The 19,231-nt window shown below is 43.4% G+C and overlaps 1 protein-coding gene across 1 annotated transcript in view; it reads right to left on the bottom strand.

The window, feature by feature from the left end:
- The window catches only part of VWF (von Willebrand factor), a 164,488-nt gene that overhangs the window by 118,133 nt on the left and 27,124 nt on the right, over nucleotides 1-19,231 (bottom strand). The window contains exons 10-16 of the mRNA XM_081860930.1: nucleotides 17,844-17,890; nucleotides 15,369-15,505; nucleotides 13,591-13,726; nucleotides 10,377-10,477; nucleotides 7,541-7,736; nucleotides 6,501-6,716; nucleotides 1,870-2,110 (exon numbers count right to left, since the gene is read on the bottom strand). Of these exons, the coding sequence (XP_081717056.1) occupies nucleotides 1,870-2,110; nucleotides 6,501-6,716; nucleotides 7,541-7,736; nucleotides 10,377-10,477; nucleotides 13,591-13,726; nucleotides 15,369-15,505; nucleotides 17,844-17,890 (1,074 nt within the window). The remainder of the gene's footprint in view (nucleotides 1-1,869; nucleotides 2,111-6,500; nucleotides 6,717-7,540; nucleotides 7,737-10,376; nucleotides 10,478-13,590; nucleotides 13,727-15,368; nucleotides 15,506-17,843; nucleotides 17,891-19,231) is intronic.

The raw sequence follows: 19,231 nt of genomic DNA, 5'->3' as shown, positions 1-19,231 counted from the left end.
CCTGTCAACAGCTGCTGCCTCCACTGCCTCCTCCACCAACCTCACCACTGCCGACTGTTCCTCTTTAGCCTCCTTTTTTCTTCCCACTGCCTACAGCGTACCAGGGCTGTTAGAATATTCTGTTCCACCTTAAAAGAAACAGGTGTGATTGTTGTGTGTCACATGCCTGTTTACACTCCAGCTCAGCTTGCTGGGAACTTCCGTTTGTGTATAGCTTTTGCTTATGCTTCTTGCTTGGACACGAAAGGGGGAAGACATGTTTTTTCCTTTGTCCTGATGTATGCTGAATAAACTGCTTGTAAATACCTGGATGGCTCAGTTGGTGAGGGCATGGTGCTGCTAACGCCAAGGCTGCAGGTTCGATCCCCATATGGGACAGCTGCATATTTGGGTTGGACTAGATGATCCACAGGGTCCCTTCCAACTTCACGATTCTATTCTATGAAATACGCTTTACATAATTCTCCATCTGCCCTTCCATTGTGAAGAGTTTGTTTACTCTGCTGGCTTGCATGCTCAGCTTCTGAAAGGCTTCTGAAACTCTGCGTCACAGTTTTGATGCAGAACCAAGGACTGGAGTTCGACCAGCAACCAGCCAGTTGGCTGGAGCCAGCTGGGGGCCTGCCAATTGCCCCCACTTCCTTGAACGCATCCCATTAGCCCCGGCCACCTCTAGTCACCAGCGGAGGCGGTGGTGGGATGGCATGTTCTGTTTCGCTTCAAGCAGCAAAAAACAGTGGTACCTTGGTTCTCAAACTTAATTCATTCCGGATGTCCATTCCAAAACCAAAGCGTTCCAAAACCAAGGTGTGCGTTCCCATAGAAAGTAATGCAAATGGATTAATCCATTCCAGACTTTTAAAAAGACAACCCCTAAAACAGCAATTTAACATGAATTTTACTATCTAACGAAACCATTGACCCATAAAATGAAAGCAATAATCAATGTAAAGGTAAAGGGACCCTTGACCGTTAGGTCCAGTCGCGGACAACTCTGGGGTTGCGGCGCTCATCTCGCTTTACTGGCCAAGGGAGCTGGCGTTTGTCTGCAGACAGTTTTTCTGGGTCATGTGGTGAACCAGAGCAGCGCACGGAAACGCCGTTTACCTTCCGCCGGAGCGGTACCTATTTATCTACTTACACTTTGACGTGTTTTTGAACTGCTAGGTTGGCAGGAGCTGGGACCGAATAACGGGAGCTCACCCCGTCACGGGGATTCGAACCGCCAACCTTCTAATCAGCAAGTCCTAGGCTCTGTGGTTTAACCCACAGCGCCACCTGCATTCCTTTGAACTGCTACTGCTTTATAAAATAAATAAAACAGTATAGCAGATGATAAAAATAAAAAAAATCTTACCTGCACTATTGATAGTCATTGTTTGGATGGGGGGTTTTTATCCATTTCCGCAGTCACACAATCAATCAATCCATCCATCCATCAATCAATCAGTAGCTGAACTGGGATCCACACAGTCACAAAAACAAATTAACTGAAAAAGCCTCAAAACAAAAAAAAACACAAAATAAATAGCAAAAACAAAAGCATCAAATATATCACCTCAGAACACTGCAATCGGAAACAGAAGACTTGAATTACAATGGGGGGACGCAAAGTAGCAGCGCAACAGGAAACACAGGGGGATGCAAGACGGAGCATGTTTGGCTTCCGAAAAAAGTTCGAAAACTGGAACACCTACTTCCGGTTTTGCAGCGTTCGGGTTCCAAGTTGTTCGTGAACTAAGCTGTTCGAAAACCAAGGTACCACTGTATCCCGGCCTGGCCCTGCTTACTGTTCTCCTCACCTTCCAGACCTAGATTTAGACATAGCCAGTATGGTGGGATACAACAAGACCCAAGCCATGCACTCACCACATGGTGTGATGATCGGAGAAGACGTCGTCTGGCTGGAAGATCTCTCCATCGTAGTAACAAGAGCACTGGGACTTTTGCACACAGTCTCCCTGCTGGTCAAGGAATAATCCAGCAGGACAGTAGCAACCTTCCATGCAAAACTCATTGCAGTTTGTATCTGGATAGGACAAGGATCGGCAAGTCTGATTGCATGGACTTCCACACTGCTGGTAAATCTGACCTGCTGGACAACTCAAAGCTGTAGAACAGAGTAAAAGAAAGAAGAAATGTATTGTAGATTTTTTAAATTATTATTTTAAAAGGTAAAGGGACTCCTGACCATTAGGTCCAGTCGTGGCCGACTCTGGGGTTGCGGCGCTCATCTCGCTTTACTGGCCAAGGGAGCCGGCGTACAGCTTCCGGGTCATGTGGCCAGCATGACTAAGCCGCTTCTGGCAAACCAGAGCAGCACACAGAAACGCCAATTACCTTCCCGCCGGAGCAGTACCTATTTATCTACTTGCACTTTATGCTTTCAAACTGCTAGGTGGGCAGGAGCAGGGACCGAACAATGGGAGCTCACCCCATCACGGGTATTCGAACCGCCAACCTTCTGATCGGCAAGCCCTAGGCTCTGTGGTTTAACCCACAGCACCACCTGCGTTCCTATTATTATTTTACAGTTCCTGATATAACAGGAATGCTATTTGGGAAGGCGAGAGAGAAGAATTGGCCGTCTTTTGTCAGAGTTGCCCCTCACCACTAGACATGCCAGAGGTAAGATCCTGTAGGTGCCTCTGACCTATTCTCAAGTACACTGAAGAACACACATCCCAGTGGGGACAGGATGGAGAAACAATTTCCAAATGTCGAACTTTGGAGGTTTTTAATGCTGGGGAAATCACTACAAAAAAGTGCTGTCTTAAAGAAAGATATTCCAAATAATTATTCCTTCTGAGCTCAAAAGCCACTGAAGCATAGATCCTTTCCACACAATAATTTGGGGGAATCCATACTATTTTGTTATTGTTTTTAATTTATTCATACTCCGGTTTTTCCCCCCTGATGGGGCTCAAGGCAGCTTATAATCACAAAAATAGGGGAAAATAACATTAATAGAATTGAAACTCTCTTTGTGGAACGCAAGGTGGCGTACAGACTTGAGTCAGGCCTGTTTAGTTTCAACAAAATGGTAGCCTCAATCTTCAGACCATACTCTAGGGCCACCAGGTCAGATTAACTGGCCCTGAGTGACAGCGGCACATTTACTTACATTTACCTTCATAACTGAAGATTGAAGATGCTAAACGCAAGACCTCAGGAATGAACCCTGTACCCTACCAGCTGGATTCCCCTCCCCCCCAGCCAAATTCTTGCAGTCCTAGCAAAGGCAGATATTAGTCAATCCTTGCTGGGTCAGCATTCATGTCTGAATGTTCCATTTGGTGGGATTTAGGTTATTCAAGTGTGGTTCACTGTGTGAAAATAAGGACACAAATCATAGATTGAGGTTGAATCCTGACAAGACAGAAGTACTGTTTTGGGGGGAAAGAAGGCAGGCAGGTATGGAGGACTCCCTAGTCCTGAATGGGGTAACTGTGCCCCTGAAGGACCAGGTGCGCAGCCTGGGAGTCATTCTGGACTCACAGCTGTCCATGGAGGTGCAGGTCAAATCTGTGACCAGGGCAGCTGACTACCAGCTACACCTGGTACACAGACCCTACCTGCCCGCAGACTGTCTCGCCAGAGTGGTGCATGCTCTGGTTATCTCCCGCTTGGACTACTGCAATGTGTTGTACGTGGGGCTACCTTTGAAGGTGACTCGGAAACTGCAACTAATCCAGAATGCGGCAACTAGACTGGTGACTGGGAGTGGCCGCTGGGACCACATAACACCGGTCCTGAGAGATCTGCATTGGCTCCCAGTATGTTTCTGAGCACAATTCAAAGTGTTGCTGCTGACCTTTAAAGCCCTAAACGGCCTCGGCCCAGTATACCTGAAGGAGCGTCTCCACTCCCATCATTCTGCCCAGACACTGAGGTCCAGCACCAAGGGCCTTCTGGCGGTTCCCTCACTGTGAGAAGCCAAGTTACAGGGAACCAGGCACAGGGTCTTCTCGGTAGTGGCGCCCGCCCTGTGGAACGCCCTCCCATCAGATGTCAAAGAGAAAAATAACTACCAAACTTTTAGAATACATCTGAAGGCAGCCCTGTTTAGGGAAGCTTTTAATGTTTAATAGGTTATTGTATTTTAGTGTTTTGTTGGAAGCTGCTCAGAGTGGCTGGGGAAACCCAGCCAGATGGGCGGGGTATAAATAATAAATTATTATTATTATTATTATTATTATTATTATTATTATTATTATAGCTAGAAAGTTCTTGTGTGTACAAAATGACTACAGAAAAATGCAGCCTGGCAAAACACCAATTCTTCTTTTTATGCACCCAACATTATATGGCACCAAGGCTGGTTCTGGACACATCAGAGAAGCATTTCAGTTCAGTGGCGTAGCGTGGGTTATCAGCACCCGGGGCAAGGCAAGTAATTTGCGCCCCCTAACCCATGGATTTGCGCCCCCTAACCCGTGGATTTCCCTAACCCCCAGATGTTGCGCCCAGTGCGGCCGGCCCCCCCTGCACACCCCACGCTACACCACTGTTTCAGTTAAACGAGTTGCAAACTTTGTATGAGAAACTGGGTTAGCAACATGGATCTGCACAGCGCCATCTGGTGTCACAGTGTTAGAAGGCATAAACAACGCATATAAAGTGCTTTTTCTTTGCCAGAAGTAGCCATGATTCTCTTTCCATAATATAGCCAGAAGGCCAAACTAGGTATTACTTTAATTTCATGATGAACAGCCAGCCACAAATATTAATAATAAATTATTTATTTTATAACTAAACAAAATAACAGTATGTGCGAGGTATGTGTGGTTTTAATTGGGACCGCGAGGAGGGAAGGCTTGCTCCCTGCTGCCAAAGCCATGATCCTGACTAAAATCCCTTCTGAATATCACAAACATACACAAACCCACATTTGGTATCATTTAAAAAAGCAAACAGATGTTGCTGCTGGCCACAAAATTAAAGTAACGTCTATTATTTTTATCTATTTTATTTGTACGCTGTTCTTCATTTGTAGATCACAGGCTGGTTCACAACTTAAAAATACAAAATGGGGACACAAAATTAGAATAGGGGAAATATAATTCAATACCAAAGGAACGTGATATTCCCCACTTCATGAATCCCAAGAAGGAAAACTGATTCCTGAACCACCAGCGCCACACCTTTAATGCCACCCTTGGCATGCTGCCCACAACTGCACAAAGGTGTGTGCTTCTCTTGCCTGACAGGTTTCTGCAGGGCTTTGTAGTACTTCAATCCCCACAAAATTTATTTGCTCAGAGTCCACAGCGGACAGAACAATATTGGCACAAGCACAGCTCCACAGCCTCACCTCTGAGCTGCTAGAAAACAAAACAATCATTCATACATCGCCTAGAATCCCAAGGACCAAAACTAGTTCTTTCAAGTCATTTTAAATGGCCGCAGAAGCACAAGATTCTTATTTCACTAACAGCCTGTGCGCACGTCCCAATCCAGATTGTGGCATGGGTGGGATGCCAGCAAGGGCCTCCAGCCCAATTTAATCCCCCACTGTAATCCTGACCTGGATTGGGGGTGGGGGCTGCCTCCTATTTGCATAAGAAGCAAACTCCTATTTGCTGTAATGAAAATTTCCCCCCTATGCAAACAGCAGACACCACAGGGGCAATCTGAATCAGAACCACAGTAAAGGCTTCCCCTCTCACAAGCCCCCAAGCCCTATGGCAGGTTCCCAATCTGGACCAGGCACCCTGAGCTGGCTATTTGTGAAAGGAAAGTACTGTGCTCGTGGGGAAACCACAGGATAAACATATTATGAAATATGATCCTCAGTCCCTGAGCAGGAAGCTGCCCGGTATCCAATACTCTGGTCCATTAGCAGTAATTATGCAAAACTGCCAGCTGCAATCTCAATCCATCTAAATGAGCAAACATTTCTTCATTGCACCATGAGAGGTATCTGGAGAACCAGGATCACGTAATGATGCTTTTAATGGATCTGCAGCCATAGAAAATCAGCATTTGTGCAAGGTGTAAATGCACATAACGGACAAGTGAAAGGAGGAACGAACTGCACCACATATCAAAGATTAATTGTGGCAATTGAATGTGTTCCAATTGTATCATTTTACCATTGGCAGTCCTTTCCCATTCCTTTCCCTCGTTCCTTTTATGATCGCTGCATCATTCTAGCAAAGTACTGCTGCCAACAAGAGGTTCATTATCGCCATCCTCTCACACAGTCTCCAGGCCTGCATAATTTCAAAGGAGGATATTTTTTTTTTTCTCCTCTACTGTTTCACTTCCTAAGCACAAACTATGAAGCCTTGCTGTGGCTTTGCATAGTTCTGGGCCACGTCTGATGCTGAAGGTCCTGGTTTTGCCATTTGAAGTGGGAAAGGGCGTGTCAGCCATGCGTAATTGCACACCCACCGTGCACATTAAAATATATGTTCCCATGCCCACAGTGCACACTAAAGCACATGAAACATCATGCCACGTTTTATATTACTAACATTTCGGCAAAGCGCACATACCGCAAAAATCTGGCTTCCTCCAGCTGACGAGAACTCCTTTGCGAGCGCAGGCCAGCGCATAAGCAGAGACGGCGGTACACAGACAGTCATTTCCGTCGGAACAAGAACAGACATCATAGCGGCAATTCTTCAGGTACGGAGAAGGGCTGACTTTGCGGTGGCAAGGTTCAAACAACGGGGATAACAGAACTGAGCACGAGCCTTCGGCGTACTTGGCTGAAATCAAAACAATTTCAAAATGTTAGATGAGCAGTTATCAGCTGTAGAAAGAAATAGGAACCACCATAAGCCATCAAAAATGCATTGACCCAGTTAGCGTGTAACACCAGGCCAAACCCGTTTGTCAGACAAACCAAGAGCCAGGATTTAGACAACACAGTAAGACAAACCGTGGCTTAGCCGATAGCATATACCTAAAGGAGCTTCTCCGCCCCCATCGTTCAGCCCAGAAACTGAGTTCCAGCGCTGAGGACCTTCTGGCGATTCCCTCACTGCGAGAAGTGAGGTTACAGGGACCCAGGCAGAGGGCCTTCTCGGTAGTGGTGCCCTCCCATCAGATGTCAAGGAAATAAACAACTATCTGACTTTTAGAAGACATCTGAAAGCAGCCCTGTTTAGGGAAGTTTTAAAAGTTTGATGTTTTATGTGCTTTTAATATTCTGTTGGGAGCTGCCCAGAGTAGCTGGGGAAATCCACCCAGATAGGCGGGGTATAAATAAATAAATTATTATTATTATTATTATTATTATTATTATTATTATTATTATTATTATTATTGCAGCCAGACTGGAGGAAGAAAATCACACAAATGGTGGAACAAGGCAAAACGGGGCACATGCCCCAGGTGGTTGGCAGTGGTGGTGTGCCTTTTCTCCCTTTCTTTGTCAAGCTCTGAGCATGACAGTTCAGAGATAAAATGCTGATTCTCTCTTTTTTCCACTTCAGGGAGCCCTTTCCTTGTGGACTTGTCTGTAATGGGAGACACTATGCTGCTATCTTTCACCACAAGCCAACCCTGGCTTCATTGCAAGGGCCAGTACCTAAGCGAGGGTTGAGACTGCAGGTACTGCTATCTTGCTTCTGCAAATCTTGACAATCTTCTTTGAGCTTCCAGGAATTCCCAAAGTCTTCCACAAGGGTTTCCACCAGGCCCGAAGGTGTCAGGAAATCATCTCCTTGGTTGCCATTGTAGTTGCCACACAGACCACAAGTTCGTTCCGTGAATTCTGAGGGTAACTGAAGAAGCATAGGAGTTAAATTCAGTATTTACACATTTCTATTTTTTTGTCTCCAGTCAGCTGCTTATAGGACTTCTGTTGAATGAACCTTATACAAATTGTGCTAAATATAAAAGTGCTGTATATAAAACAAAATAAAAGGCACTGGCCATGATCCCCTTACCCAAGTAAATTTGACTTAAGGAAACTTAAGTGTATATAAGTACACATTAAACTTTGCGTTGGATTAACATAATAGTTTCTGTCCTCATGCAGAGGACAGATCTGTGATCTTCAGGATCACAACTGACAAAATGGTGGCGCAGATTGAGTGTTTTGCCCATATAAGCATTTTGCATGTGCCCACAGTATTAGGAATCTTGGATAAGGAAAGAGCCAGATGATTATCAATATTTATCTTTTATAGCAATATCACTCTTCCAATAAACATATTTAATATGGTAGATTATACCTAAAATTCATTATATTTCAGGTCCAGGGGAGCATAATAGCTATGGATCTGAGCAGGAAAATTCCCAGTTCAAATAGTTTATCTTCAACGTGTCTGACAAATTTGCCATAGCAGAGCTTCAGAGGATGCCCACACTCTGTTCCCATCGACAGAAGGCAATAGTCCTCTCATTGCACAGAACGTGCAAAAAGCACAAAATTGTGTGTGCTCTAGCGCATACTTTGGCACCAACATTTGTTGCAATTTTTTTTCAAAACAATACACCCCCTAGGCTGCAATGCTTTACACACTTACTCAGAAGTAAACGCCAATGAATTCAGTATGTCTTCCTTCTGAACTGATATGCATAACATTGCATTGTCAGAGTGCAATTCAGCCAAAGTTTAACACTTTCAAATCCTACTGATTTCAAGGGGAGATTTAAAAATGTGCTGAAATCCATGGGATTTAAATATTTAAAATCGTTTATGTTGCATGCCAGCTGTCTGTTTGAAATATTATTGGGACATAATGATGTAATCCAGCCAAACCAAAGAAAACTGAAATTTTCCTGAAATCAATATAACCTTTAAAAAGTTTTCAGCTTTATATTCTATTTTTCCAATTTTCCAGTTAAGTCCTAAGTAGGAAATGAATGTTGTTCCTGAGGACTAAAGCAGGAAAACCCAGAGTTCATTATATTTCTCAGAAGTGTCTGCCTAGGTCACTGGGAGTGAAAGTAAATCACTTCCCCCAGTTGTCTAAAACATTTGGCAACGACGCACAAACATTTGTGCATTTGTGTGCGTGAAATTATTTTTGATTGCTCCAAAAGCAACAATGTTGACCTTTAAGGAGCAGATGGAAAGGAACATGACAATTTAAAAAGGCACTGGAAATGTTCTTTAGCTTTTATCGCTATCGCGACTACATTCAAAGTTGAGAAGACACAGCTGGCGTACTCTGGGCCATGAGTAAGTTTAGCCAGAAAAGCAGGAAAAGGTCAATCATGGCTTTGCTCTTACATGATCTAATTTCATATATTAATCAAAATCTTCATGTGTCTTAAATCTCAGAGAAAGACGATGTCCTCAGGCTGCCTTAAGAGTCAAAACTGTGCTATCCTGAGTATTAAGTGATCCTTGTTTAAGAAGACAGGAAATGGTTTGGATTAGACCAGGATTGTGGGATGTGATCCATGAGAGGCAGTCAAGTACAACATACCTTGAAATGTTAGAGAAGACATGCAAGGGAATGTTTGGTCCAGCCAGTCAAAACTTCCTGTTCCTCATGGCTGGAGCATCCTTCCTTTTGCATGTGATAGAAGGTGGGCGTGACCTAACCTGTCCAGGTAACAAAAGGACGAGTCACACAGCACACCCTCCTCACTTTTTGACTTCCTTCTTCGTTTGACCAGCTTTTAGCTAGGACTAATCTACGAGCTCTCAGCTAGCAGAAGCACTGGGATTATTCCCCCATATGGGGTAGATCCACATGTAGATATTTGTAACGAAGCCTGTCTTCAGGAATCCAACTGTGAACTGATGTGAGTAAATTTGTTGTATTGGCTTTGAATAAGATTGTGGCGTCTTTATTCTTTTAAGAGGAATTCAAGGGAATTTACCAGGAATGTACAATTCAACCTGAGACAGACTGAATTGTATAATAGTGAGAGGCTCACACGAGCCTGCAATCAGCTATCTGCCGTGCATGTTAAAGGGGAATGTAACTCTGCTGCATAAAGGAACGTGCTAGCGCAAGTTAGGAAGGATAGTAATAAACAAGATATCCTCTCCTGCCACCCTGAACATTCCCACAAAGATGCAATCTGCAATTTGTCTGGAGGGTGGCTGCAGCCCCTCGCAAGCTGCCCTCCATTCCCAGGGTAGCGAGGAATCACATCCCAGTGGCTGCCAGTTGTAAATTCGCCAGCTGGCCACATTGCAGGGCAGGTTAGCATGTCTAGTCCAAAGTTTAAATAGCTCAATCACGGACAGCAAGTGGTGTGGAGCCTGGTCAGTGGACCCGAAAGCAGAAATTCTTGCTGGTCTGCCGACTGGGGTTAAAAGTCAGCTGTACGTATTGTTTGCAGTGCAGTCTCGCACACGGCAACCATATTTTCTTAGGGGGGAAATCAATTTAAATACAGATATATATTTGTGTGTGTGTGTGTGTGTGTGTGTGTGTGTGTTTGTGTGTGAATCATACCTTCATCGAAAGAGTTCCGTGCCCATCCCAGTCAATCTGTATATTCTCTTTATAGCTGAGACGAACTGCAGACATTACGGTGTGCTGGATACGAAGAGCACCTGGGAAAACCAACCGCTAATTACAGATACATAGGGATGAGCAACAGAAAATGTCAATGTAATACAGGAAATCTAGACAGATCTAAATTGTCTGTTGAAGGTGTAGAGCCAAGCGACACTTTATAAGGCTCACATAGCAAGTAGCTATGCAGGGGGAAGGGTGTAGGTTTGCATTCCCCCTTGTTTTTAATTATTTTGTCTTTTTATCTTGCATTTCTATGTTGTGAACCACCCTGAGATCTATAGATGAAGGGTGGTATACAAATTAAACAAATTAATTAATTAACTAATTATTATTAATAATAGCTGTGCTCTTCTGGAATGGAGCACTGAAAAGTTCCCTCCATAGGCAGGGAGGGCTACAATACTATGATGCAGATAAGGAGAAGACTGAGAAGGAGATATGAGACCCATCTTCAAATATCTAAAGGGCTGTCAAATGGAAGAGGCTGTCACAAGAGGCCAAACGGCCTCGGTCCAGTATACCTGAAGGAGCGTCTCCACCCCCATCGTTCTACCCGGACACTGAGGTCCAGCACCGAGGGCCTTCTGGCGGTTCCCTCACTGCGAGAAGCCAAACTACAGGGAACCAGGCAGAGGGCCTTCTCGGTGGTGGCGCCCGCCCTGTGGAACGCCCTCCCACCAGATGTCAAAGAGAACAACAACTACCAGATTTTTAGAAGACATCTGAAGGCAGCCCTGTTTAGGGAAGCTTTTAATGTTTGATGCATTATTGTATTTTAATGTTTTTTTGGAAGCCAGCCAGATGGGCGGGGGTATAAATAATAAATTATTATGATGATTATGATGATTATGATGATTATGATGATGATTATGATGATTATGATGATGATTATTATTATGATGATTTTTATTCTCCTGCTCTGGACAGTAGGACTTGAACCAATGGCTTCAAGTTACCAGAAGGGAGATTTTGACTCAACATCAGGAGGAACTTTCTGACGGTAAGAACAATTTGACAGTGGAACAGACTCCCACAAGAGGTGGTTGACTCTCTCCTTCCTCGGAGGTTTTTAAGCAGAGGTTTGGTTGAGATTCCTGCATAGCAGGGGGTTGGACTAAATGACCCCCAGGGTCGCTTCCAACTCTGCAGTTCTAGGATACTATAATCTGTCCATGAAGAGAGAATTGTGCACATTTTCCTATCTGTAGATACATAACCCCGGGGAATGTGCAAATCGGGTTTTCTGCAGATTGCTGTCTGCTCTGATTCAGTGTTAAAGAGCAGGTTTTCCTGGGGGAAAGCGCAAGGGCAAAAAAATAAAAAAAGGGAAAGTGCTTCAACAGGGATGGCACTTTGGAGTGCCTAGAAACACAGTACAAAAGTGGGTGAGCCACTTTACCCACCAAGAACTGAATTCTCTTGCACATAATCTCTCAGCAGTGAGAGGGGGCAGAAGGACTTCACATCCATTCTTTCCCCTGCTTTCCCTTAAGCTTAATAGCAGTATGGAGAACAAATGTTACATGGATAATAGGAGGGGCAAGGACAGGGCCAGATTGAGGTTTGATGAAGCTATGAGCTCCCGTTGCTTGGTCCCTGCTCCTGCCCACCTAGCAGTTCAAAAGGACGTCAAAGTACAAGCAGATAAATACCGTATTTTTCGCTCTATAAGACGCACCAGACCACAAGACGCACCTAGTTTTTGGAGGAGGAAAACAAGAAAAAAAATATTCTGAATCTCAGAAGCCAGAACAGCAAGAGGGATCGCTGCGCAGTGAAAGCAGCAATCCCTCTTGCTGTTCTGGCTTCTGGGATAGCTGCGCAGCCTGCATTCGCTCCATAAGATGCACACACCTTTCCCCTTACTTTTTAGGAGGGAAAAGTGAGTCTTATAGAGCAAAAAATATGGTAGGTACCGCTCTGGCAGGAAGATAAACGGCGTTTCCATGCGCTGCGCTGCTTCACCAGAAGTGACTTAGTCATGCTGGCCACATGACCTGGAAGCTGTACGCCGGCTCCCTCGGTCAGTAAAGTGAGATGAGCGCCGCAACCCCAGAGTCGGACACGACTGGACCTAATGGTCAGGGGTCCCTTTACCTTTACCTTTAAGCTACTGAAGTTAATGGGGCCCTTTATATGTCCAACTGTCCTTTGTCAACAACAAATTGTCGCTGTTTTTTGTGTTGAATATATGCTGTATGGTAATATATGGACCTAATAGGTTTCTAAAGCCATTTGCACATAACAAAATATGTATTTTATCAAAGTAATTGTTGAACTGAAATACAATTAAGAAGTATATTAATAGTGAAATACATTTAAGAAGTATATTAATAGTGAAATAATTATTAAGCTCTAACTGTATATGGGTTTTGTTTTATTTGGTTTTTTATCTTATATTTTGGAAATGTACATCCAGGTTTTTTTCCCTTTAAATTTTTTTGGGGGGCCCAAGAGAGTGGGGCCCTAAGCTGTAGCTTGTTTAGCTTATACATAAATCCATATAGGGAGGTTCAAAACTCTGCTCTCCTTATGATTCTTCGTCACCCACCCTGTGATGCTCTGTTAAGTAATAAGTAGCTCAGAGTGGGGAAAAGAAGACTAGACTGCAGAGAGGACTTAATTTTAATATTGAGCCTCATCATTATTCCCACTGCTTGGCCAGAGTCAACAGGAGGGTGTGTTGTGTACCTCCTAATGTTAAATAGTGGGCCAGAAGCTGCCTGGGATGGGGAGGGGGAGATATGAGCCCACTCCCTTGGCCCACTCTGAGATACATAGCTGTCAAGCGTCCCTTATTTGGCGGGACAGTCCCTTATCCCAGCATCATGTACCGCTGCTGTCCCTTATTGATGATGTCCCTTAAATAAGCTACTGAAGGTAATGGGGCCCTTTCTATGTCCAGCTGTCCTTTGTCAACAACAAATTGATGCTTTTTTGAGTTGAATATATGCTACATGGTAATTTATAGACCTAATAGGTATCTAAAGCCATTTGCACGCAACAAAATATGTATTTTATCAAAGTAATTGTTGATCCCTTATTTTGGCTGCTGATCCCTTATTTTTCAGGCTGCTGATCCCTTATTTTTAAATCTGTAAGTTGACAGCTATGCTGAGATACTCTTAGTAACATGACACAAACACACCTTGCGTGAAAGGGATTTGTACATCCTGCCCGTTCAAAGAAACGACACCACCGTGTTTCAGTTTAATAATGCTGTTCTCCTCCAGAAGCTGGACAGAGGCTGATCGGGTACACACCGCATCAGGGTCATCAGCACACTGAAAAGAAACCCAAGTGTTAAATTAGCATTGCAATTTTGATTTAGCTGCGGCCTCAGTCCATCCGTTGCCGTGAGACCATGCAAGTAATACTTGAACCAATGTTAAAATTGCTATCGGTACATAGCCAGTATCGTTACAAACTCTTGCTGTGTGTACCTATGTTTTGTAAGTTCTGCTTCATTTATTTGACAGTAGCTTCCTACAACTAGCAGAAAGTTTGAAAGCAATTTACAGAACAGAAAATAAAACACGGAAGATCAATAGAATCAATAATGATAAAAACAGGGCATTACTAATTTGTGGTAGAGTTATTCCCCCACAAAGTCTAAAAACATAAAATATTTTTTTTTTAAAAAAAAAAATGTGACCAAATAAAAGCACAGTGGCCAGCAGCAGGAATAATAAGGGCCTTTTTGCATGAGGGAGAGGGGGCATGTCTGGTTCAGCAGCCATTCCTTCTCCCAAGGAAATTGAAATTTTGGTTTAGGACAGATAATTTATCAGCACCAAGCTGAGGGTGGAGAACCATAACAGCTATAGTAATATAAAAGCAATATAAATTTACTGTGCTGATATGTTCCATGTTTCAAAAAAGAGACACACATATTTACCTCTGATAGCACTGGCATATATCCTAAAACAAACCACCCAGTTCATTTGCAAATGTGAAAATGGTATTGCAATTAAGTCACCCATGGGAAGTCTCTCTTCTTTGCAAGCTAGCATCTTGCCTGACCTACCATGGGGTATATTGATACACAAGTGAGCTGCTGCCATTATACAAATTACAGTGGTACCTCAGGTTAAGTACTTACAGTGGTGCCCCACAAGATGAACGCCTCGCAAGACGGAAGACCCGCTAGACGAAAGGGTTTTCCGTTTTGGAGGCGCTTCGCAAAATGAATTTCCCTATGGGCTTGCTTAGCAAGGCGAAATGTCTTGCCAGTTCCTGCGGGTTTTTCCCCCTTCCCCCCCCCCCTTTTCCTAAGCCACTAAGCCGCTTATCAGCTGATCCGCTGATAAGCCGCTTATCAGCTGATCCGCTAAAAGCCGCTAAACCGCTAACAGCACTAATCTGCTAAGCTGTCAATGGGCTTGCTTCGCAAGACGAAGAAAACGCTATATGAAGAGCCTCACGGAATGGATTAATTTCGTCTTGCGAGGCACCACTGTAATTCATTCCGGAGGTCCGTTCTTAACCTGAAACTGTGCTTAACCTGAAGCACCACTTTAGCTAATGGGGCCTCCTGCTGCCGCCGCGCCGCTGGAGCCCAATTTCTGTTCTTATCCTGAAGCAAGGTTCTTAACCTGAAGCACTATTTCTGGGTTAGTGGAGTGTGTAACCTGAAGCGTATGTTACCTGAAGCATATGTAACCCAAGGTACCACTGTAGTCTCAATGTAAATCTCACTGTAATTATGTCAGGACACAAGATGGCCTGATCTAACTTTATGGAGGGAAAGAAGGAAAACTCAACACCAGGCTGCCATTTAAAAACACAACACAACACCTCAGGCTGCCATGTTCAGCTTTGCTCTCTGCAACATGTTGTTTGCCCAAGCACTTGGTCAAATCGGTAGGTGTGTTTTTGAGTGAAAGAGGCAGCCCTTGTTTTTCCTCTCAAGGAAGATGTTCTTACCTGGACAGTCTCTATGAAAACAGAAAAGGTGTTCTCCGCACAATCTCTGGCAAACAAGTAATGGCAGATACCGCTGAAGGTGAAGTGCTTGTTGTCAAAGCTCTTGAAATGTGATTGGCCAGTGACAGAGCATTCACCTGAACAAAACAGTACCAAATATTGATTTTGAACAACATGACTTCAAGCTAAAGCAGAGTTCTCACGATCATATTAAAACAAGAAAGAAGCATTCCTGATTCAAATGGCTGGGCTGAGCAGATGTCTGCCTCAAACCATATTCCTCTCTGGTTGCCCTTGTAAGAATAACTGCTCAAAAGTAAAAACAAAAAATTCCTTCCAGTAGCACCTTAAAGACCAACTAAGTTAGTTCTAGGTATGAGCTTTTGTGTGCATGCACACTTATTTTGGTATCTGAAGAAGTGTGCATGCACACGGAAGCTCATACCTAGAACTAACTTAGTTGGTCTTTAAGGTACTACTGGAAGGAATTTTTTGTTTTGACTATGGCAGACCAACACGGCTACCTATCTGTGCTCAAAAGTAAGTATCACTGAGATCTGTAGGACTGAATTTTAAATATTTTTAGGCCTGGGATCTAAGAAAGCTGGTATCAAATGGGATGATAGGATAAAATAGGATGTGCCAATAGTAATCATGAGATGAAAGACCTCTGATGTGATAGGTGGCAATGTTATTGTTGTTGTTTAGTAATGTCCAACTCTTCGTGACCCCATGGACCAGAGCATGCCAGGCACTCCTGTCTTCCACTGCCTCCCGCAGTTTGGTCAAACTCATGTTTATATCTTCGAGAACACTGTCCAACCATCTTGTCTCTGTCGTCCCCTTCTCCTTGTGCCCTCCATCTTTCCCAACATCAGGGTCTTTTCCAGGGAGTCTTCTCTTCTCATGAGGTGGCCAAAGTATTGGAGCCTCAGCTTCACGATCTGTCCTTCCAGTGAGCACTCGGGGCTGGTTTCCTTAAGAATGGATAGGTTTGATCTTCTTATATAGTTAGTAGGTCTTAGTACTGTTATGCTTACCTACAATGGACCTGCCCTTAAATACGCAGCAGCAATGTATCTTCAGTGCTGCTGATGCAGCAAAAACAACATGAGAGGCAGCAGTTACAAGTCCATCTTTAAGGCAAGACATTTATAGTTCTGGTTGGTTTGGGCACCCCCTTTGTGTTCCATTAGGGTTCCAGATCAGATATACCCTATTCACTCCTTTGTTTGTGGTTTCTTTTTAGCATGGGTCCATGGCAAGTCGTCGCACTCACTTTCTAGGTCTCTGGGATAGTTTGGGGTCCTTTTTACTCTCAAGATCAAGGTGTATATGGTGTGTGATTTGCTGCCCACTTTTATTGTAACCTTGCTATCTGAAAGCAGCATCAAGTCACACTGTCATTTTCTTCTTCTTTGCCTTTGTAGACATTACAAACACAGGCTATGATAAAACATCATAAAACATCAATATATAAAAATTTAAAATATATACAAATAAACAGCCATGACAAGGATTATATATCATTGGGATTTCTTCCTGCTAAATAGTGCCATTCACCAATCCAAAAGATACTATTGATAAAAACTCAGCCAGCCTTGCAGTTACTTCTGGGTTAATGTCAGACACATAGAATCTGGTATTTTCATTGTGCTGTGATGTTAGACTACCCAAAAATGGGGATTGCATGCATTTGCATAGCTGGTTGTATAACAGACAGTAGAAAAGAATATGTTCTACAGTGTTCGGGACATTCAAAGGACATCCACAATATCTATAATTTATGGGTATGTTTAAATATCTGCCCTTGACAAAAGCTGAGAGGAAAATGTTCAATCGGGCTAACATAAACGACTGGAATTATTAATTTTGAGATATAAGTGACCCTGTTATCTGTTGTATTTAAACCATAGAACTTGAAGGAGCAAATTTTATATACAGCTGACTTGGTGTTTGGTTTTTCAATGTCCCTCAATCTGGTTTGAATATTGCAATAAATATATTGCTGTCATTTTCAGTTCTGCATAATAAACCAAACTTTCTTTGTTCCTCAGTCGTGTGAACTTTTCAATGGGGCATAAGGATAAGGGCAGAAATGCATATTCATAACAGACATGTGTTCCAACTCCAGTTAAGGATCCTAGCAGGAATACACATGAGTGTTAGACAGGCATGTGGGTTCAGATGCACACCTCATAACAAACAAACTCATTAAAATAGTGTAATTTAAACAGTGCATGTATTTAAGCATTTTTTTGTGTGTGTTTTGTATCAACTTATCAAGGGTCTTCAGTGTGCCATCACAAAATACCTAGTTTAAAATTTGAGTTCACCAACGGGGTAGAAATATGTATCCTTCCTTCAAAGAATCTACAACAGAGAGCAAGATACTATCTGCGATGTGAGACACTTGAGAGTTAGGACTGAAATAGATTGTGCAGATTCACTTACGGTTATTCAATATCAACTTACCTGGGCAAGGTTCATTGCTGCAGATCCAGGTGCCATGCCTGCAAATACTGAAAAATTCAAATTTTTATTATTATTTAGATACATGGGCAAACTGAACATAGCCTAACATTATTCATACTAAAGTGCACATGACATGGAGATTCATGATGGGATCACCAAAGGTCTTTTTCTTTAGCAGTCAAGGAGATGAATTTGATGGGGCAATGGACACAAAGTAAGGGAAGCCATGCAGATCCTTCTTATTGTACCTGCATGCCTACTTCTCTGCGCCTAATAGCAGCTCCTGGGGATGAGAGCCAGTGTGGTGTAGTGGTTAAGAGCGGTAGTCTCGTAATCTGGGGAACCGGGTTCCCGTCTCCGCTCCTCCACCTGCAGCTGCTGGGTGACCTTGGGCTAGTCACACTTCTCTGAAGTCTCTCAGCCCCACTCACCTCACAGAGTGTTTGTTGTGGGGGAGGAAGGGAAAGGAGAATGTTAGCCGCTTTGAGACTCCTTAAAGGGAGTGAAAGGCGGGATATCAAATCCAAACTCTTCTTCTTCTTCTTCTTTGCACTTTGCACTGGGCTGTCCCCATGGGGGGAAATCCTTCTCTGGAAGCCCAGATGCTAATCCTTATTACTGATTTAAATCAATTAAATCTCACTTCTCATGCTATTATCCAAGTTCTCTTTAATGTTTTACATAATGATCTTCAAATGAAGGGTGGTATACAAGTAATAATAATACAGTGGTACCTCAGGTTACATATGCTTCAGGTTACATACGCTTCAGGTTACAGACTCCGCTAACCCAGAAATAGTGCTTCAGGTTAAGAACTTTGCTTCAGGATGAGAACAGAAATTGGGCTCCGGCGGCACAGCAGCAGCAGGAGGCCCCATTAGCTAAAGTGGTGCTTCAGGTTAAGAACAGTTTCAGGTTAAGTACGGACCTCCAGAACGAATTAAGTATTTAACCTGAGGTACCACTGTAATAGTGTCCAAGGCCTTAAGCACATGCATGAGTGTGTTGAAACTTATTCCTTGGGATCATCTATAGTTCTGGCCTAGGCACTTATTTTACACACTGAGATACAGGAGAATCATCTCCATACCAATTCATGCTCCAGGCAAGGAGCTACATGTCTGAATGTTTCCCTATCAATGAAGTTCCTTGTACATAGAAAAACAGCATGTATGGGAGACAGCTAGACTGATGTCTCCTCCCTCACTTGAAAGCTTTCTATGTGTCAGTTGAGTGGAGTTTTTGTTCTTTGGTGTTTTTGGTGCTGTGGAACTAAAACGTGCACCTAAAGCACCACAATCCAAAATAAACATTAGGACTTGATTTGGCTGCATGTATAGATTGGTCCTCAAGGTATATAACCAGTGAGTTGGCCAGAAATGTAAGTG

The sequence above is a fragment of the Podarcis erhardii genome (genome assembly GCF_964252035.2).
Source record: "Podarcis erhardii genome assembly, chromosome: 5".
Lineage (NCBI taxonomy): Eukaryota > Metazoa > Chordata > Lepidosauria > Squamata > Lacertidae > Podarcis > Podarcis erhardii.
The sequence above is the reverse complement of the archived record's forward strand: the minus strand, read 5'-3'. Positions and strand labels throughout refer to the sequence as shown.